Raw genomic sequence first — 22,447 nt, forward strand, 5'->3', positions numbered from 1 at the left:
AAAAAATTTCAGTGTCAGTAAGGCAATGAGTGGGGCTACTTATAAACGGATACTTTGGTTGCGTGGATACGGTTAAACAGGTCGAACGATCCATCGCATTACGAACGAGTACGTTGGCAAATGAGGGGCACGAACTCCACGCTTCCTCGCAACTACGCTTGCAGCGTCTACTTCCAGGGAGAGTGAAACCGCAGTTGTACTTCTCTTTTACGCACTCACAAATCGTGTATTGTATTCTAGTCTGGAGTACATGTAACAAAAGAAATGGTGAAAGTAGGCTTCTCTAAAAACGTGCTCTACGTCTGCTAACTACCTCGGTCCCCACAAACACGTCTCTTTTTCGTGTGCACAACGTTCGCCATTCCCAGAGTGCCACAAGGTACAAATAGCCATGTTATTCTATAAAACAATTGTTAATCTATACAAGGAAATGTTAATCTATAAAAATGAAGTTTCTCTCACACGTACTTAAGCATGATCTTACATGCAATCTACGTACTGTTGCGTTGGTAGGGCCGATGTATCGGACTAACTATAGCATACAGGCAATTGATATTGTTTTACTGTGCAACAAGATTCCTGAACTAATCGAATAGGCTAAGGAGACTAAACACATTACAAAATATAGGAAGCGAACTACGAATGTAGCAATCTAAACCCACTTCTGGGGGGCGTGTGCTGATGATTGGTAATGTATGAATTATATTTATTTTAATCATTGTTTTAGATGCGGAGCATCTTATACTCGCGCCTTGTAGTGCGCCGTCCGCACCGCTTCTCGAACATTCGACAGCTGACGTGCGCGCATGCGCCGTCGCGCCGTCGCCCACTCTTCCACCATCTGTGCATCCCTTCCTCCTCTACACACCGCGCGCGCTTCACTCCTCCACCATCTGTACACCCTTCCTCCTCTACACACCGCGTTCGACATCTACAATTCTCCTGATTCTCCAGTGGACGCGCATGTGGCGTCGCGCTTCGAGAACATTCAACAGCTGACAGTGCATGCACCGTCGTGCTGTATATATACTCAAGGTCGGCGCTCGCTCGCTCAGTTGCCGCTCGTCGGTTGGTTTGTACGGCGCGTCGACGTCCAAGGTCGCGGTGAAATGAATTCCAACGAATCCACAAACACAATGATCGACGTCCCTTCGACCAGCGCCACCCTTTCGCATACGTGTGTACTTGTTCACTCATTTAACACCCCCTCCTACAACCACGTTAACCACTTTAGCCATCGACCCAAGTAAGTCACAATTTAACACCCCATTTCACAATCACGTTAACCAATTTAGCCATCGACCCAAGTAAGTCGCACTTTAACACCCCGTTAACCAATTATATGGTCCGCATCCTCCTCAGTGTTCCCCCGAGGGAAGCTGCGGGCAATTTTTTTTTCATCATTGCTTTTCATATTGCACACAAAATGTATGTATTTCAATATATGTAATAGTGCTCATAACGCCTTTTGTATTTGTCACTAAGGAACAGCTTTGTTTAAATATTTAACCGATATTTTTCCGCTTGTTGTGGTATTTCTTGTTTATTTATTATTTGTATGTATATTCTTGGATATTTCTGTGTACTGTTTTGCGTTACCTGCCCGTGGTGCTTCACGAAAAGTTGGCCAAGTCACGAGATACTGTCTCCTTTTGCCCCATTCGTGTGCATTTTGTAGAAATACTCTAAATAATTAACTAATTATTCAAACAAAAATAATTACATCTCATGCACGCTTTTCAGATGTATGCTTTCACAACTAGGGCCTTTCTTGACTGTGACTGCAATAATACGTTTCTCAAATTTTTTTTTATTGTGATTGGGGCTTGTTGGTTCACGTCAGAGCTTTTATCGTGTTTTTTTTTTTTGTCCCACCTCTGTCCGTTTGTGTTCATTATGCTTCCTTCAACGACCACGTAATTCAAACTTCGTGAAGTCTTTCCAAGGTCTAATTTAATGCATCATCAAAGTTTATACCTGCAACGCCAGCTGTTGCTTTTTTTTTTTTTTCAGCCGCACAAGTGCTGTGAGCCGCTTCAATCGCAACGCTTAACTTCCTTGTAATTTTACAAACTAAACCTTGTAGCCAAATTGCTAGAGAGAGGAAAAGAAAACGTTATTTCAACAAAGACAATCATTCACGTCAGGCATTGCCTATCGCCCCTAGCCGTCAGTCGTAATCCCTTCAGACACGGCAGCAGCAAGGCCTTGACTGATGTTGTCTTGCTGGACGTTGGCGTCGGGGCTGCGTGGCATGGCTTCCCAGGATTCTAGAGTCTGTGAACCGTCGTATATTTTGAATGTGTGCACACAACGTGGATCAAATTTGGTAACTTATTATAAAATTTACACTGCGAACGGGATACTTCCGAATGCCACTTGCTGTAAAGTACTCGGCTTGGGGAAAACCCCGTCTATAAATTTCGCCACATAAAGACCTCTTTCTTATTGAGCGGTCTCTTCAATCCCAAGTGTACTTGCCGATTCAGCCTGTGAAGTGTTACAATTGTTTAGTATGCACGCATATTCTCGATTTTTTTTTTTTGAAGTTGATGAATTTCAGTGATTCGCATTTCTAGTCTCGACTAAGTTTTTTTAGTCATTTAAAAATTTTGCGTGCCGCGTGAACCGAACTAACGATTTGACGGCTTCGTGTTCAGGCTAGACCTCTCGATTGATTTGGCTGCTTGGTGTTTCGACTAAACTTGGCGCAGTCGATTGACTGCTTCGCCTGTCAGCTGAAGCTGATTGAATGATTGATTGATTGATTTGTGGGGTTTAACGTCCCAAAACCACTATATGATTATGAGAGACGCCGTAGTGGAGGGCTCCGGAAATTTAGACCACCTGGGGTTCTTTAACGTGCACCCAAATCTGAGTACACGGGCCTACAACATTTCCGCCTCCATCGGAAATGTCAGCTGAAGCTTGCAATCGAGTTGGGTGTTCATGTTTTGAGTAAATTGTGCCAGCGGGGACCTTTTCCAGTTTCGGCTAAGCCTTGCAAGTACATTTTATTGCTTGGCATTTCGGCTAAGACTCGCTTTACACTGCATTGCTTAGCATTCTGGTGCACGCTATCCAATTTGCTTTCCTTTCCTCTAAAATTATTGTTCAATTTTAACAACATATTTTCAACTTCCTACCATTACAGCATATCAAGTTTAATATGCGTGCTTCTACGGAAATTGATCTTGGTTTCTTTTTTGATCTATGAATGCCATGATGCAGTTGATGATCTTGCATACAGGCAGAAGCTCAAGTTTTGGCACTCGTTCCGGTTCGTTCGGTAGTTAGATGCAATACCAGCGTTTGCGCTCGTCGTGGGGAAGTTGGTGTCATCGTTGGCTAAACTACATTGAGTTATTTGGCGCATGGCGTGCTCGGTCGTTATAGAAATAACCGCCAGAGGGCGCTACTTGTCCACGGTGCACGCGTGATCAAACTGCAAAAACAGCGTATTTGAGGAAAAAATAAGATAAAAAGCACGAGCGTCATCTGGCAGTAATATTCGAAAACGAAGGCATGCGCGACTGCGGAGAAAGATGTGCGCCAGTCATGAAGGTGATATGGTGCAGAATGGAAAGCGACGGGCAGGTGTCACCACCATGCCGTCGTAGCAAAGCGTTGGAAACACCTTCTTGAGCATCGCGTTGCACTGTCAGAGCAGCGTGATTAACGCTACAGTCCTTAGAGTTACTTGTGTGTGCCTTTTCTAGTATAAAGACAGACATGCAAAACATAGACATGTTGTTATGGCGCCTCAGATATGCGCAATATTTGCTTTTTTAATTGACAATCACACAACTATGAACGCTAAACCTTGAGCAGTATTGGTGGGCGCTGCGGATGGGGTTGGCCATTTGGTGCCGTTTGAGCTATCGTTAGGGCGGACAAAGAGACAAATGTACAGACAGGCAGACAGACCAAAATTTTTCCGTCGAAGGTCCCCAAGAAAGACTCTCGTCTTTAATACTTAAGGTGACGAGGCGCACGTGACGTCTTTTTTTTTTTTTTTGGCGCTGCCTTCCTTCTCTGCTTAGCTTCCAGCGCTTTCGTCGGGACCAGAGAAGAGTGATCGTGATTACAGAGCAAGTCTTTGTAACTCCGCTGGTATCGGACGGATTCTTAAAGCTTTCGTGGCGTTGAATTCGTGAGGCAAACAGCTCTTTTAGCGAATACATTACGTGGCCACTTGAAAAAGTGTTGCAGGACCCCTTTAAGGGACTTCACTAAAATGTAGATAGGTCTAGCAGTAGGAGTTTGGAAATACATTGTCGGGATTGCGGGTACCGGCATTTTTCAGTCACACGCGTACGTGTGATCGCAAGAAACTAAAATAGGGGGAAGATAACGAAATCATAGCCAGGAAATATCAAAACGTTATAAAGAGTGCACCAGTGTAGCTTCGTTTGCTTTTTTTAGCAAGGAAAGCGAATTTTCATTTCAAGACATGTAACATTGATGAGGGGTTGCACTTTTGTAGAGCTCGCTTGCTCCATTTTTTTTTTTTTTCAATCGTGAAAAGACTGTATATGTTTCTGTGGCCGGAAAAGAAGTTTCCGCTTGTAAGTCGCAGTACTATATGGGCCTCCTCTTTGTTCGACCTCGTTCCATATGCTGTGAAACATTGCAATTATGCTGCATCGGTTAGCCCAACGCTCAACATAAGCAAACTACTCATATTGACGTATGTTTGTTAGTATGCACCATCTGCGCTGATCGCTCTGTTTACCTGGTCTTACTGTAACTGTCACTCGGTTCACGTGACGGTGTTGCCGATTCCCTTCCCTCACGCGTCCACATACATGGACACACCTTGTTTTTGCCAGTTCCACGGACTATTCGGAAACAATGGGCAAGATATATTGGACATATGATCAATTTAAACTTTTGCATATTCAACGCATCTCGACTTGACCTCTTTGAGCTGCATTTGACTGCAGCTGATCGCTTTGATGAAGGCAGTACCATGTTGAGCGGGTCCCTCGACATGTGGTGTTCCGGGACCAGCTTAACAATATAGTGGAGCATACGCAATACCACTACAACAAGTATTTTTTTGCTCAAAATGAACACAGCCAGAAACAAGCTGCATGTTCGTTTTGCACCTAAGAGTTCTTTTTTTTTTTTGTGCGCAAGAGTTGAACGTAACTGGTGGCAAGTTAACTAAGATTGATGTACAAGCTAATTAAGATTAATTTGTGAAGCTTGAAAACAGCAATGCAATTGTTAAGTATCTAGGAAGGCGACAATTAGTGCCTATGAATTATAGTGCGTGAAGTTTTGACATTCACGGACAGTGCATCATTTTTCGCACTTGAAAGGGGTATATTTAAAGCGATCGGGTCTCGTTCCGCCAAATTTGGTGCGTTTAGATGGCACTTCAGGAGTTATGGGGGAGCTGTACACTAGTCGAAGGGTCGCGTGTCATGCGACCCCAGCTGACGACGAAAAAGAGTGTTCCGCGCTCTACCATCACGGCTATGAGTGGCACCGAATAATGATCTCATATTTGTGTACACATGAATATACCCGAAAAAGTGAACGGGGAGACGACCGCCGCCGTAGATTGATTGTTAATAGCATCGAGGGCGTAATCCTGAGGTCACTGGTTCTATATCTAAAGTGGTGTATTCGTCGACTGCACTTTCCTCATGTGTATGTAACAATTGCTACAAGAGACATAAAACAGCACAACTAACGCTCTTATGCCTTCGCTGGTTTCAATATTTCCTGATTTTCATTAGGATATCGTCAAACGATAGCAAGGAGCCTCCACAGTTCCTATCTTGCCTTCCATCATGCGTACATCAAAATCTCTCCTCCTCCTCTATTTCTGTCTCCATCTTTATCACTGTCTCTGTGTGCGCATGCCTGCGTGCGTGTTTGCACGTGCGTAGTATCTGGCCAAGGCTGGGAGCATATGCGAACATCTTGTTATCTCGCACCTTCGTATGGCTGATAACGTTACACAGTCAACCGAATGCAAGCACTAAAGGAGCCCCGGAGTACGTGGAAATCAGTCTTCCGGTTCGCAGCGCAGTTTCGCAACACCAGTTGATAGTTCCACCGCCACGAAGCTTCTCGAGATCGTGCGAGGCCCATTAATCAACTCATCCATCGCGGCTCCCATTAGCAGGCGGCGACGAATGGTCTCGCAGCAGCAGAGTTCAGGCGCCCTGATGACTGGCCTCTATCTCGGGGAGATACTCGAAACATCGCGACCTCACCCCTCCCCCCCAAACTACCACAAGGCTCTGAGGCAAAGCGATCTCCTGCTTTTTGTCAAGCATGCTCGACCTCGGCATGTGGCTCAGCCTTTGAGCACCGCCACGTTTGTTTCATAAATCTACGTGGCTGTGCATTCTTGTGAAAACGACTATCTCATTAACCTTTTTTTTTTGTCATGTCTTACTCCCCGCGTGTACCTTCAGTATTAACGCCAAACGAGTTCCTGACACGTGTGACGACAATTGAAAGCCATAATTACAAGGATGAGTGCTGACTTACAACTCAAGTTCTGCTTTTTCATCATCATTAGCTTGACTGCACCCGCATCAGTGCAATGGCCTCTACCATGTCCTGCCAACCAATCTGGTACTGCGCTTGTTGATACCCACGAACTTCTTGATATCCCCTGCCCACCTAACTTTTCACCACCCTCGTGCACGTTTGCCTTCTTTTCAAATCCGGTATGTAACTTTTCGTCACCAGCGGTTATCTTGCCTATGCCCTACACGCCCTTCCCATGATGATTTCGACTAAGGGTGTGTTCTAATACTCATCGTAGACGGCTAAATAGACAGCTAAATGGACGGCGGCCATCTTAAGTCCGATTCCAATTCTCACGCAGCCGGCAAAATAGACAGCTCTAAGAAGACGGCATCGTGGACAAATACGATGCAGGCTTCTTTGCTGTCTAAACAAGATGGCGGCTCAGCGAATCACTCAGATAAATCAGATCTTGCCGAAATGGTCATCCGCACACAAGCAGACGCTTTTCCAGATGCTCAATGTGAGTAACGTTTATTTTTTTATATATATTTCAACACGAAATAAGCCAGAAAATACAACAGTTACGTTTGTTCATTTTAGCTTTCTTTTCTCGACATGAGGTTGCACTTTGTCGCGTATAAGCCGTCCAGGCGGACAACATGGTCTCGGTGCTGAGACCATTTTGCTGAGCGTGCGTGTCGCTCAAAAGTGCATACCTTTCAGCCTGCTCTTCTACATACCGCGCACGCAGAGCACATGTGCAATGTGACGATGACGCATACTGGGCGGAATATGTATAAAAACCACACGTCATTCGCGATGCTTGCTTATTTCGTCAAAACAATATTACCTGATTCAAAAAATAGCACTTAAGAAAGCGGGAGTAGATACAAAGCCGGTGAAAAAAATTGTCTTATTAGTGTTGGCTGTTCTCCCAGGCATTTCTCTATAAGCCGAATCATCTGGCACTTTCTGTATGTAAACACCGGTGCAATATTTCTTGCAGAAACTGAATACGTCTCTGCAGAAGTACGCTTGAAAAATTCATCAACAGTTCATTCTTCTGAATACGCCCTCTTCACATTGTTCTATTTTAATGCATTGTCATGCATCATTTTTAAAATCGGCTCACGCCCTACGCCACCTCTCATTGCCGCCAAACATTACCGTAATAAAAACTCCTCCTGTTAGTCTACATAATTAAATGTTTCAGGTCACCTTCTAATTTGGTACCTTTATTTATTTTCCGATTGATTATATGATTGACTGATTCAATATTGATTGACTGAATGAATGGTTGATTGATTGATTGATTGATTGATTAATTGATTGGTTCAATGATTGATTGATACCTTGGTTTATTTATTGATTGAATGTTTGAAAGTGAGTCATTGATTGATTGATTGATTGATTGATTGATTGATTGATTGATTGATTGATTGATTGATTGATTGATTGATTGATTGATTGATTGATTGATTGATTGATTGCGTGAGTGAGTGAGTGAGTGAGTGTTAATGAATCCATTTTGCTTGCGTCCGTGTTTGCGAGTGTGCTGCTGTATACGAGAATCTAGGTTAGGTCTTTTGTTGACAGAAAGTACAGCCTGATAAAGTCATGTGTATTCTACGCGACCCTCATAGGCGTGATGAAGTGTGCTATAATTAGGTACAGCCAAACCAATACTCTGTTATGTTTTTATTTTGTTTTGTTGTTATACATAAACTAGCCTTATTCAGTCACGTGAAGGATTAGTCACCAAGTCTGCAAACGCAGAGCGCTCATCACAATGCACACAATACATAGCAATCTCCATTTTAATTGTGAAATGATCATTAACCCTTACAAATATTCAATACAGAGTGTAAACAACTAGTTGGATGACACGAAAACAACACCCTTATGCAGCGCACATATACGGTGATAGCTTACCAGGACATGTAGGAAACTCACAAGCTTCTAAAGATACAAAGAATGTTTCAGTAGGGTAACGACAATCACAACGAACACAAAGGCGTTGGTATTAGTTATGATGCTGTGTAGCTTAGGGTACATCATTATTCTCTCACGCGTATAATCTGGAAATAGCATGCAAACGCATTTCTTTAGGCTGCACGCGCTGAACAGTCCTACGACCGAGAACATCAATTGTGTGCTAGTGGAAATCTCACTGACCTTTAAGCGTTGATCTGAAGGCAGGAGTCAGTTTCTCAAGGTCTAGCAGCTGGCAGAGAAACTAGCCGTCAAATCGGAAGTTCAGCTTCCGTTTTCTTTCGATCAACCTTCCGGCTCCCGGCTGGTATGACGTCACGGATGACGTATCCAAAACGCGGGGAAGACGTTGCAGGGTCGGTGACCCAGTAGCGCTTGGCAGTTGGTGGCCGCTGTCCGCGTCAGTTATCCATCTCATCTTCTTGGACAACGATGCTACGTGCAGAACGAACACACGTCAACCCACAAGCTTGGTCGTAGCGCTTCCCTATGAAAACTCTGGCACTGCACTGCAGGGATTGCGACCAGCGCTCTCAGCTGGAGCGCTCTGTTTCGCAGAGCTCTGGTTTGCCTTTGTCCCCAACTGCCTCGGCTCTCTCTTCCAGCTGTGCGCACGAATACGTTCAAACGTCGGCTATGCGCGAAACACGTGCAACCTGCGAAAGACGCGACAAAGGAAATAACGCAGCTTGCGGAGTTGATTATGCAAACTGCTCCATTGGTGTTACGTGAAGTAACGGTAAGACGTATGATGCGTGTGTGTGTTATCTTCCTCAACCAATGCTATACAAGTGGCTTTTCTTTTTCAGTTACAGATTGTAAACGATCTGCTATTATAGCAGGGCATTTGTCTCCCTTCAAATTAAGCCATCAGGATTTCGAAACACGCCGACACTAGCCTGACATGTCTCGTTCTATGATATTTCAATGCCTTAGTAAAGGAACTGTCATTGTCACGAGTGAAAAGGCGCGGCAACAAAGCCTGCGTGAGTTTGTCTGTCTGCTATAGCAATGCCACTGAAACCGAAAGCTAAGCAAAAAGAATGATATGTGGGGTTTAACGTCCCAAAACCACTATATGATTATGAGAGACGCCGTAGTGGAGGGCTCCGAAAATTTAGACCACCTGGGGTTCTTTAACGTGCACCCAAATCTGAGCACACGGGCCTACAACATTTCCGCCTCCATCGGAAATGCAGCCGCCACAGCCGGGATTCGAACCCGCGCCCTGCGGGTCAGCAGCCGAGTACCTTAGCCACTGGACCACCGCGGCGGGGCGAAAGCTAAGCAAAAAGAATGAAATTTACCGAAATATAAAGGAGGACAAAATACGACAAGAATGATAGCTAACAACATAATAATCGAAGCCTGACCAATCCGCACCAGTCAAGCTGAAACATGCAGCCCTATTGTTGAATCCGAGGTGGAGTCTATCGAAGCATTTTGTGTTGCAACACTTGGTTTATCGGTCCCCACATTTAAAGGATGTGTGCTTGAAAAATTGCTTATAGGACGTTAGCTTAATGGATATCAAAAACGCCTGAAGGATACTGTGCACAGCGCCTACAATTCCTGACACAACATGCTGACAAAACCTGGAGAGAAACCATACTCGCGGATATCCTTCGATGTACCTAGCAACGCTTCTCTATAATAGGGACTGGGCGCCTCACTAACTCACTGACTTTTTCCACCTACTAGCCATTTACAGCTTCTCTGAAACAAAAAATAAGAAATGCATAAGCACAAATGTAAGGACTTCTACATTGTGCTTAGGAACGTCATCTATATTTTATCACAGGCTTGTGTAGGTTTCCCCAATAGGTGTGGGCGAAGGGCAAGGTATCATCACAGAGCTTCTCGGCCCTTGCTGTTCTGGTCGAGTGCACAAATAATTATGATTAATAATGGGTGCAAAAAATGTAAACATTTCATTACGTGCATCTCACGATGGCCTGCCTTTGTTCCTGGGCTTTTCGGTAGTAATAGCGATAAGCAAAAAAAACAGTTCTTCAAATGCAATATCCGAAGCCTTCAGTCGCCATTCTGGTCAAATATTGGCGCGGTTATGTCCCTGTTATTCAAACAATGACAGAGCAGGCTGACTACTAAATTTGTGAGGCACACTATCACCTTCGTTTTTTGGTGCTTAAGGGGGGGGGGGCATCCTTTTTAAAATTTTGTGGCTCTCCTCCACGCGAACGCCTATGATTCTAATATGTAAAGAATTTTCTGCGCTCACCTTCTCAGTAAGGACGTCCCATTTCAGCAGCGTGTACTAAGTCAACTCCATGATTCCCTCTTCTCCTCGGGCAGTCCTGTATAGCAGTCGCTCATCCGGTGCAGACACCGTGCTCTCACAGAGGATAACGTGAAGGGAAAAGTACGCCAAGGGAAAAGTTACAACTGAACGCCTTATCTGAATTACGGAAATCGCACGCACTCTTGGGTCGAGAGTGCATCCTGCATGCATACAGGTGAGAGGAACCGGTGTCCTAAGATGTTATCACCAATCACGCTACGGCAACCTTGTTATCGCGTGTAAACTACGCACTCCAGCTTTGTAAACACACGTTGCACTTTTTTGTTCCTTTTTTTCGTACAAAGGATCTCCTTATCGCTCACGCGAACGGGTAGCGGTGCTCAAGCGTGCTTCCAATGTCACCGAATACCGAGTGCCCCACTGATAGAGAGATAAGTACGATACATTTCGGCGGAAATGTATACATCGTAGGTCATCGAATGGGACGTGTCGATAAGAATATTTTATAGTGTGGTAGGGGGAAGGTGTCCTAGTGGGTTTGTATAAGCCGCTATTGTTCTCCCGTCTTTACAAATGAAAATTTCATTATGAAGCCGTTCGTCAGACAAAGAAGCAAATAATGTTACTTGCCTTTACGGCAGCAACTGATAACACTGATAACGTCATCATCGTCAACATCACCACAATTACGGACGTTTTGCCGTTAAGGACGCCTTACGCATTATGCGTCCTTGCAAGCTACATATGAATGCTTGCCCGGTCATCAATACTAGAGTGCGAACATCAGGACATTGGTGCACCATGGACAGATCGAAGAGGAGATAACGAATGACCCTCGGTAGCTTGCTTGTCATAAGCAAGGTAGCGTCACCACATCATTGATGTCATATCTAGAATGAAACCTTGACTGACTACAACTGGACTACTTCACCAAATCTGCTCCTCCTGAGCATATCATACCGAAAATTTTTTGTAGCCCGGGAAGGCTTCCTCTAAATAATTGTTTTGAGCTAACAAAGTTAGCTTATCATTCTATTTTAGCCATATGTGTTTGGTGAAAATTATGTGTAGCTTGCATCCACTCGCGCAAGGCGGCTGCGCAGAAGACGTGTGTTGTACTCAGTTGGTCTTGGCAGGACTAGGCGAAAAAAATGACCCATACGACGCAATTGTTCTGAAAGTGAACCTGAAAATGGAGTAAGCACGCGGTGGCGTGATAATTGTAGTTTCATGTCTGCATCGCGAACCGCACAAACAGCGAGCATAACAGACCTGCTATGAAGACTATGTCAGCCTGGTTTACACAAAGAGTAGTCCTGGTGACTGAAAGGTTGAAACTTGCTGCATAACTTGCTGCTGACGCTTTGCTTCTGACCATCAGTTTTTACTTCAAGCACTAGTTATGTCTTACAAGCAACATGTAAATAGCTGTTGACATAACGGATGTAACATGCCACTACGATGTAAATGACTGATGCATAAGAACACTTCACCTTGCCATTATTCTGCTGATTTACATCGCAAACTGCGGCTATCTCCGTCCACTGGGTGCGCGGAGTTTCAGGAGTTCCAAAGCAACACCAGGCATTGCTTCCTGATCTTAGGCATCCGATAGTTTCATGTTGACTGAGAGAAAGAGGGTACGAAAACAGTTGGCAACAACAACGGTAGTCATTACTCCGTGTCTTTGGAAATCAGATTTAGAAGCATCACTTATGCTGAAAACGGATCATGGAAGTTGAGGTCACTCTTCTCAGATTTCAAAAAGAGAACCGCTTTAGCTGCCCTTAGACGTCAGTTTTTTTTTGCTAAACTCACCATGTACCTATGACACTATGATAAATACAAAAAATCACTGCGGAAACAGTTTCTGCTGAAGCTACAGTGTTGAACTTGGCACAAATGTCTGTAATCGTAAAAAACGTAAAGGGTTGCCCTTTATTTACAGATGAAACATTATCAAACTGACACCTGCAACTCTGTGTTCGAAAGGTTCTGTGAAATAACGAATGTTTGCAAAACACTCGGTGGCAATAAATGAATTTCAACGCGGAACCTGCTAAATGCAGGTGACTGCGATAGAAACACAACGTCACTTCTTTGAAAACTGTCAAACGGGGCCAAACAATGATTGGAAAAGACGTGCAGTTCGAGGCACCTTGAAACAAAGCTTAGCCGGGACCTCTCATTCGGTGCTTTCAGTGCTTTAACACTCGTTGCTTTAACCCAAATGGCGTGTTAACTTGAAACGTCTGAGAGCTTCCCTGCGAGTTACACTCAGAAACTATTCTCACCAACGTGCGCTTCTAGTACTGGCTGATCGCTGCTGTTATATTAAGCTCCCTGACCACACTGCACGCTTCCTATTTCTACCTTTTCTACTTTATTCCGAGGCGTCATTCCAGCTTTTAATTATATAAGTCAAGACCGATTAGCTTCAATCGATTACCTTCACGATCGTTGGCGCTGTTGGTAGTGATTGATTTCCTCCTTTGTTAGAGTCAAGTGAACTGTTCAGTTGATGACGAGTGTTTTGTTGTGCGGTATACATATTGTATTTGTTTTTTTTTTGTATGTTACCCGCTGGCATTTTTAGTACATTTTTGTCAATATTCGTTATGTTGTGTATTCAGTGTGCTTCCTGCTATCTGAATAGGCTGTACTGTACTTGCCGCAAATTGAGCTTGTGTTCTGTCCTGTAATCATGCTGTATCCCCCCCTGTAATGCCTATGGGGCTGTGGGTATCAAATAAACAAATAGATAAAATAAACCTATATTCATAAAAATGGCACCCATATTACCAGATGTGCATCCCCTTGTGATTTGTAGATTTACGCCAGTGGACACTCCTGTGGCAATATGTGATAAACCTGAAGGAACAAACAAGCTGTAGTCGATTTGAAACGAAGATTCATGGTAATAAAGAAAGCTACTAAAGCTTGAAATAACGTCGTCAATCGAAGTTAAAGAGGACACGTGAGGCCCGCTTCTCGAACCAAGTTTCGAATTGAGCAACTATGGGGTCTGATCACCGACGTTTTCAAGTTCGAATATGATAAAGCTTTCACATACACTGTGTAAGATGCTTATAACTCAATACAAATGCCCCGAGATTGATCGAAAAGCCTTCAAGCAGACAGTGAGTGAGCTCGCTCTGCTACTTTTGTTAGTTTTTTTTATTTTTTGCGCTTCGCGTCGCATACGCAAACGTCTCACATACGTGTCACATTAGCTTTGTGTCACATATGCAAAAAGAGCAGGCATAAATTGATATACGCAAGAAGCCAAATTATGAGCTAGTGGTGGGAAAAAAAAGTACAGGATTTCAGAGTTTCTCTACAGGATAGATTCGAGACTCTAAACGAGGTAATTGATGTTAGCATTGACACACGGAACAATAATCTTACTAGTATCATAAAACAGTGTACAAATAAAGTCGGAGGTACTGTCACCAGACAGGACACTGTCAAAGTATCTCAGTCGACAAAAATCTCATCAAGGAACGGCCAACCATGAAAGTCTCAAATGCAACCGACAATGTAGAGCTAATGGAACTTTCAAAGTTAAACAATAGGCACAAGGTATCCGACATCAGAAGGTATAACATGGACAGAATTGAGCCGCCTGTATAAAGCGGCAGAAGCCGAAATGTTGTGAAGGCCAACTTGTGCATAGACAAGAATTGTATGTATACGCATTAAGGGACAAGGAAGGCAATGACATAACCGATATGAATAGGATAGTTGAGATGACTAAGGAGTTCTACAGAAAGCTGTATAGAAGCCGAAACAACCAGGATGATATCCCAAGAAGAAATAATAGCCCAGAGGGATTCGACATCATACCAGCGATGACAGGGGAAGTAAGGAAAGCCTTAGAAGAAATGCAAAGTGGCAAATCCGTTGGTAATGATGAGGTAACAATGGACCTGCTGAAAGATGGCAGATAAATTGTGTCAGAAAAACTGGCCACCTTATATACGAAGCGTTTCTGATTGGAAGGGTACTAGAATCTTGGAATAAAGCCAACATAATTTTAATTCATAAGAAAAGACACGTCAAGGACATGTGAAATTACAGGCCGCTCACCTTACTATTCGTTTTCTACAAACTAATTAGAACATAGTAGCTAACAGAAATCAGGTGATATTGAAGTTCATTCAACCAAAGTACAAAGCAGGATTTCGTACAGGCTGCTCCACAATAGACCATAATTATACTACCAATCAGGTAATACACATATGCTCGGAACACAATCAGCCCCTATCCATTGCCCTCATAGATTATGAAAGGGCGTTTGACTCAGTCGAAACATCAGCAGTAATGCAGGCACTGCGTAATCAAGGCATCGATTAACTTTACATAAACATATTGAAAGAAATCTACAGCGCATCCACATCAACGATAACCATCCATAGAGAAAGCCTCAGAATTCCAACAAAGAAGGGTGTAAGGTACAGAAACACAATCTCTTCAATGCTATTCACCGCATATTTACAGGATGCATTCAGGACCCTAGATTGGGAAGAGTTAGGGATAACATTTGATGGAAAGTGTCCTAGTAACCTGTGATTCGCGGATGACATTGCTTTGATGAGTAGCTCAGCGGACGAATTTCAGCTATGATTACACAACTGGACACGGAAAGCAGAAAAAAGGTCTGAAACTTCATATGCACAAACCTAAAGTTATGTACAACAATCTCGGCAGAAAACAGCACTTAGCGATAGATGGAGAGACGCTACAAGTTGTAAAGGATTACGTCTACTTAAGACAAGTAGTAACGTGCAGCCGAACCATGAGAGTGAAATAAGTAAAAGATTAAGGATGGGGCGAATGACATTCGGCAAACATTCTCCAGTCATGAATGGTAATCTGCCACTAACCCTCAAGAGGAAGGTATACAGGGTGTGCCACGTAACTTTAGCCAGAGTTTTAAAATATGCCGGAACATGTATTTACGACGCGACCAAATGCATGTTACTCACCGCTGCCTGGAGTTGGACTATTTTTGTGTTATGAAATGTTGTTTATTTAGATATGTTTAATTGAATAACTTTTCAGAAACGTCGATATGTTATAAACTTCATTGAGAAGGTTGTAGATCGGTTACCGAAACGTCCGATTAGACTGTTTTGAACTTTGTATCTGTTATGTATTAGTGTTTTTCTGCTAATTTCAAATGCCCGAGAAATACAATAAAGTACCCCGTGACAAACCCGCTCGTGCGTCAGTGCGCACGATGATTCTAGTGCTCCCTAACGTTCCGCGTACGAACGACATGCTTCTCTCGCACCGGTTAATGACATCGATAAGCAGTCACAGAGGTCATCGTTTTTGTGGCCGATAGCAAAACGTGTTCATCGCAAAGCCACCACCATCGTTGTGGCCCTGCCGAGACAGCGCAATGGGGCAAACGCTATGGTCATTCATACGCGGAGCGTTAGGGAGCACTAGAATCATTGCGCGCACTGGCGCACGAGCAAGTTCGTCACGTGATATTTTTTGGCATTTCACAGGCATTTGTAATTACCGGAAAAACACTAATACATAACGGATATAAAGTTCAAAACTGTCCAATTGGAGGTTCTCGAAACGATCTACAACTTTTTCGTTGAATTTTTTGTCCATCTTCGTTTCTTGTAAAGTTACTTAATTAAACATACTTAAGTACACAATAATTGAGAACACAAAATTAGTCTGACTAACTCCAGACAACGGTGAGCAACATGCATTTGGTCGCGTCGTGATTACGTGTTCCAGCATATTTTAAAACTCTGGCAAATATTACGTGGGACACCCTGTATAACAGCTGCATCTTGCCGGTACTTACCCACAAAGCAGAAACTTGGAGGCTTACAAAGAGGAATCAACCTAAATTTAGGACGACGCAGCGAGTGATGGAAAGTAAAGCGATTGGTGTAACCTAAAGAGGCAAGAAGAGGGCTGGGTAGCTCAGGGAACAAACCGGTGTTAAGGATATCGCAGGTTGAAATCAAGAAAAAGAAATGAACATGAGCTGGGCACGTAGCATGTAGGCAGGATAATCACTGGCCTTTAAGAATAGCTGACTAGATTCTCAGAGAAGGCAGACACATGAAGGGGAGATAGAAAGTTAGGTGGGCCGATGAAATTGAATTGTTTGCAGGTATAACGTGACAGCATAAAGCACAATACCGGGTTGATTGGCGGATCATAAGAGAAGACTTTACCCTGCAGTGGGCGTAATCAGGCTTATGATGATGATGATGATGATGATGATGATGATGATGATGATGATGATGATGATGATGATGATGATGATGATGATGATGATGATGTCATCATATACGAACGGTCACTGCACTTACCAGTAAAAATCGAACTTTACTACTGTTGTTACCAAGAACTTCACCAATAAGAGGCTGCAAAAAAGTGGCCCAAAATTCATGCATCAACGGAAGGAAAGAATTATTCATTGAGAAAATCATATACATGAGCAGTTACTCGATACTACGAAGTATAGGCCACACCATCAGGGTATATGCCAGATGCTGATGCATCTGTTTGGATCACGGGATTCGAGTCACGCTGCCATTATCTGTACTGAAAACATACTCAAGGATAGCCAGCACATGTGCACATTGCCAAACATATATTGCGGCATACCTTGTCTACCGCATCGGCTTTTCGATATGATTGGTGATGTCACTGTACTATCAGACTCAATGTCAACGCAAGAACACATAAACGTACGACCATGCTGGCGCGCGATAAGCTCTAGTGTCCACTCTTTACGGGTGCCCTTGAAGATAAGGCTGCTCTTCTGGATAGTACGAGCCTATGGAACTGATCGGCCGTCAAAATGACGTCGAGGAATGCTATACGCGAGTGTGAAGCTGATACCGTGAACAAAGTGGGGCCTAATTCATACAGTTGTCAAACAGCTGACCACTTCACCATCAGGGCACTGGTTTTTGTATGGGTAGATGATTCCCGAGTCGTTTGCTATTTAAAATATGATAAATTATTAAAAATTAGGGCAGCTTTGCACTGATGGTGCGAAGTCTGGAGGAACAGTGGAGAGCTGGGCTGCCTTCCTAAACCTACCAGCCTGGCCTCGCCTAGAGATATTCTATTTAGCCACATGAGCACGCACAGTGGCAGTTAAGTCTGAGAAAACCAGGTTCAGCATATCTCTCTTTCCGTGTGTGTCTTTCCATCTCTTTCATTCTCTTTACCTCTCTATCTCTTTCTGCCTGCCTTTCTCTCTTTCTTTAACAATCTCTCTGTCTTTCTCTCACGCTCTCGCCCGCTACAACGCAACATGTATTATCTGCAACCTTGCTTGGAAGGCCGACTGGTTACGACGCTCGCTTGAGGACCGAGGATGCTCGAGTTTATTTTGTTTCATTTATTCTCTTTCTCCTAACCACTTCTCATCTTCTGCCCTCCTCTACACTTCGCCGAGCAGAGTTTTCGTTTAACACCACCTTCCTTTGTACTTTCCTTCACTCTACTCTACGCTGTCTTCGCTTTTCCTCGCCCCTGCTGTACTCGGGGGTGGGGCTTGCCTAATTCCTGTAGTGCACATCCCCACCCCCAGCCCGAGTTTTTGCGGACGTCACCGAATTAATCTGCAAGCTTAAACAGCTTCGCTGTTAAAGAGACCTGGTTGACGACGACGTTGACCAAGGCTATGCAATTCAGTAGCCGGCACGGTGATGCAGCCCTGCCCCTGTAGAATGGACCAATCAGATGTGTATACTCAATCGGTGCGATTCTTCCACAAGTTTCGCGCCTTGCTTGGCGCGATCGTTGCTGCTCAGGGCGGCTCATTGGCTCTGACTCTTCCATGCTTTTCTCTTTGCCCCCCCCCCCCCCCCACAAATGGAGCATAATCACAACACAATTGGAAACTCCCTGTCACCCTCAAATTAAATCGTCGGTCCTGGCGGCCTTCCCCCTGGCACCACCACTATCCATGCACTCAAAAAACATGAGCAGCCAGATCAAACAGCTCAACATCACAACAGGAGATGTGCTGTTGTCCTGCTCGGCATTTCGACTATAAGTATACATGACCAATGTTGTCAGTTTTACTGATTTGGTTTTATTTATTGAGATAGAATGACATTGGTATTGTGTTCGCCGTATGCCACTAGACAGCTTAATTATTACTCTACGAAAACGTTGCATCGCCAAAAAAATTATCTAAAATATAACGTTCATTTATATTGCTAGGTTTGGCCATCCATGAAACAGATCAGTAACACTGCATAAAAGCAGGAGGCGCTACGATGGACATGGTCAACTTTCATCATGGAGGCAATCAAAGAGGCCGTATGAGCTCTCCGAGCAGACCAGAGTTGACGAATGGCGCAGTTTGGCAATGCCCAGAGTACTATACCCCTGCTGTCGACATTACCATCATCTTCACCTACTAGGACACTGCTCCGCCACGCCACCAGGTCACTTTTGTTTGTTTGTTGGTTTGTTTGTTTGTTTGTTTGTTTGCTTGTTTGTTTGTTTGTTTGTTTGTTTGTTTGTTTGTTTGTTTGTTTGTTTGTTTGTTTGATTGTTTGTTTGTTTGTTTTTAACATGGCGATAACACAACTGTGCATTTGATTGCTCGACTCAGGCCCAACCTCCGCAGTTCGTGTCTGGGAGCCTATCGGATGTCACGTCGTAGGACCCGACACGTCATGAGCAGAAGTTGACAGCGTGAACGGAACTCCCTCATCATCAACACAAGAGGGACAAAAGCCTGCGTTTGCGTACTAGCACCGACTCTCCCAGATAACGGAGGCTACTACACGCAGCCGCAGATAGCACTTTTGCTGCGTTTGTGCCGGCACCTTTGGTTTTTCCGTGGCGCCTGCTGTTTGGGTGGCACAAACTGCGGCGGGGTAACTTAATACAGCCTCTTGAAAAGGAGGAGGTCCTTGCGTGCGTGAAACCGGCGTTCACCTTTTGCCATAGGCGTATCAGCGGGGGGGGGGGGGGGGGGTAAGGGGTGCGTGAGCCCCTCTACTGAAAGAAGGTGGGGGGGGCTGAGCTCCCCCTTTCCTTTCGACAGTGGTCACTCTTAGCTGCACGCTGGGGAAACGAGCAAGTAAGGCGTAGTTTTTCAACGCAACAGTAATCACTCAATTATCTTTTTACTGGAGAATGATATTGTTACGAGGCTATGTTACAACATGGTGAAATTTGCCAACATTGTCGCTGTGATGATTTTCCGTGTATATATATATATAGGAATAGTGGTTGAGTAACCGTAGCGTTGCATATAGTCTAGTAGCTATCGTTGACGCATCACCACGAGGAGTCATTACCGATGTTCTGTTTACATTACTGCTGTTCAATCAAAAGTAGTAAAAGTGCATTACTGTATCGACATAAAGGTGAGCAGTCATGTGATGCCCTCGGGCGAACAGTGCAGCCAGAAGGCGTCTGCGATGATTGCTCTTTTGCTCTGCACTGAGAAAGCAGGAAGACTCCGTTTTGTAGCCTCAACAAACTTTATTTTCTTTCAAACTACCTTTCGTTGTGCCACTTTAAGCTGCGTTCGTCTTCCGTCAACTTCTATCTTTACGTGGCACTCAGTGGTCATTGAATATCTGTGCATTATGTGGGTTGCTGAAGTGTATACATCTCTTTCTCAAGCTAACAGCAATAATCAGCCACCACAATTTGTTCTTTCATTCACTGTGCTCTCATCTTCACAGCTCACTGCCATTTCACCATTCTTTCACACGCCGCATGGGCCTTAACTTTCGACTGCTTGTTATCCTCTAAGCTTTCTTCCCGGATAGCGAATGCTCAACATGGAATACTCAGATGATATATACGGAGTAAGGTGGCTCACTATAATAGTGCACACCATGAACGTGACAACAACCAAGGCGATGGGCAAGTCACTGCTACCATACCAGCCAGGAATTCAGGGAGGCCACCATGCCACGCATCGCCTCATCCACCCATCGCCTCATCAATCGTCTAGAGCGAGTCACAAAGCGCGAGTAGAAATTGAGAAACAGGCCGAGTCATGGCCACAGCAGCGAATATTTCAATAAATATAGCAAGACCATCACGATTACCCAACATTGATGTAGTACGCACCCAGACCACGAACACCTGGCCAGAAACGAAACATGCCGAGACGTACCTCGTGGGATTTCCTGCCGCGCAGGCTTAGTGAAGCGATGGATGTGGAGGGTATCTTACACCGCAATATCGCAATATTGCAACACCGCATTATTGCGACAATACTGATTGTGAATAAAAAAGAAACTATCCATTGCTAAATCTTAAATCAAGCGAGAAAAGTCGTCGTCCTCCACATCCTGCAAACTAAGGCATATGCCTGTCGAATTAACACGACTGCATCCACCCTACGAATTTCTCATCATCTAATGCGGTGACGCTCGGGTACCATGTGTTTGGCACGGGACACATGGTTTTGCTGGTTCCAAACAACAAGTAATTATATCTGTTGGGGCCTAACGCCCCCGAAACCACCATTTGAGTATGAGAAAGTCCATAATGGACGGCTCCGGAAATTTCGAACACCTGTGGTTCCTTAACCTGCACCCATTTCTAAGCACACGGGCCTCAAGCTTATCTTCTCCATCGAAAATGAGGCCGCTTTGGCCGGGATTCGATCCCGAGACTTGCGGGTCAGCAGCAGGACACACAGCAAGGAGAGCAAAAGCTGGCCCCATTTCCACCCATGGAAATCTGCAGATACAACGGAGCAGCGGCTGTCTTGCGTTTCCCGGGAGCTCTTCGGTGTCTTTGCGAGATGTTTAGTAATTTGCGTGGATGTCTGCGATGACGTTATGTGTTGAGTCGAGGTGTACGGGAAATGACGTATGGGAGCCCTTGCGACACGCACCCTTGCTGTAGTGAAATTAGGCCCTATTCCTGCTTGGGGACGCCGTTTCTTTTTTTTTTTTTTTTTTACTGTGCGGTTGCTGCTTCGTCCGTGACCGAAGAAAGCAAGTAATGTATGGATGCATCAGGGAACCGGAGTGTGACAAGTGACACGATCACTTAACTGTCGCCACAGCTGGGCCGAGAACAGCTCCACTGTTGAGGGATTAAGCTTCAGGCACGCAACAAGCCAGTGAAGAAACGAGGGAGAATTTGTTCAAGGAACAGGTGCAAAAAGAGGCCCTGCAAGACTTTTTCATGTAGCCATGGAATGGATTCATTAAGTTTGCTTCTTGCCTCGTGATCGTTCGCAACCGTAAAAAATATCTTAGAGTCCGTACAGTGCGAGCGGAGTTAAAAGATTTCTCGCATGCTGCAATTGCATTCTCTCTTCTCTCGTCCCAGTCAAAGCATTGAAGAGTACACCTATACAACTTTGGAAGCTAAGCAGAGAGGAATGGCACTGTTAAGAAAATACACCAAGCGCGTCTCGTGCCCTTGAGTACTTTTTCTCTTTTTTTTTCTGCTTTGAATACGCGCCTTTACATTCAAATGGTGCGCACACACGTGGACAAGTGGCGGCCTCTCGCGGGAATCTTTGTAACGAACAAGCGTGAAAAGCGGTCAATGGCTGATACAACGGCTGTGACGAGTGATTTTGGAGCGTGTTCTCTCAATTGTCGAGAGAAGATAAAGCAATTTTGACTTGACTTGGAGAATTTATTTTGAATTCCAGGCCGCGTGCTGCACTATATTATATGTCTTGCGTGGCGTGTTCTC

The 22,447-nt window shown here is 44.4% G+C and overlaps 1 protein-coding gene across 1 annotated transcript in view; it reads right to left on the reverse strand.

Annotated features, from left to right (window-relative positions):
• Window positions 1-17,202, reverse strand: part of LOC119164282 (uncharacterized) — a 56,725-nt gene extending 39,523 nt beyond the window's left edge. Inside the window, exon 1 of the mRNA XM_075871325.1 lies at window positions 17,104-17,202. Coding sequence (XP_075727440.1) covers window positions 17,104-17,187 — 84 coding nt within the window. The 5' untranslated portion in view covers window positions 17,188-17,202. The remainder of the gene's footprint in view (window positions 1-17,103) is intronic.
• Window positions 17,203-22,447: the final 5,245 nt, after the last annotated feature.

This window comes from Rhipicephalus microplus, chromosome 8 (assembly GCF_043290135.1).
Source record: "Rhipicephalus microplus isolate Deutch F79 chromosome 8, USDA_Rmic, whole genome shotgun sequence".
Taxonomy (NCBI): domain Eukaryota; kingdom Metazoa; phylum Arthropoda; class Arachnida; order Ixodida; family Ixodidae; genus Rhipicephalus; species Rhipicephalus microplus.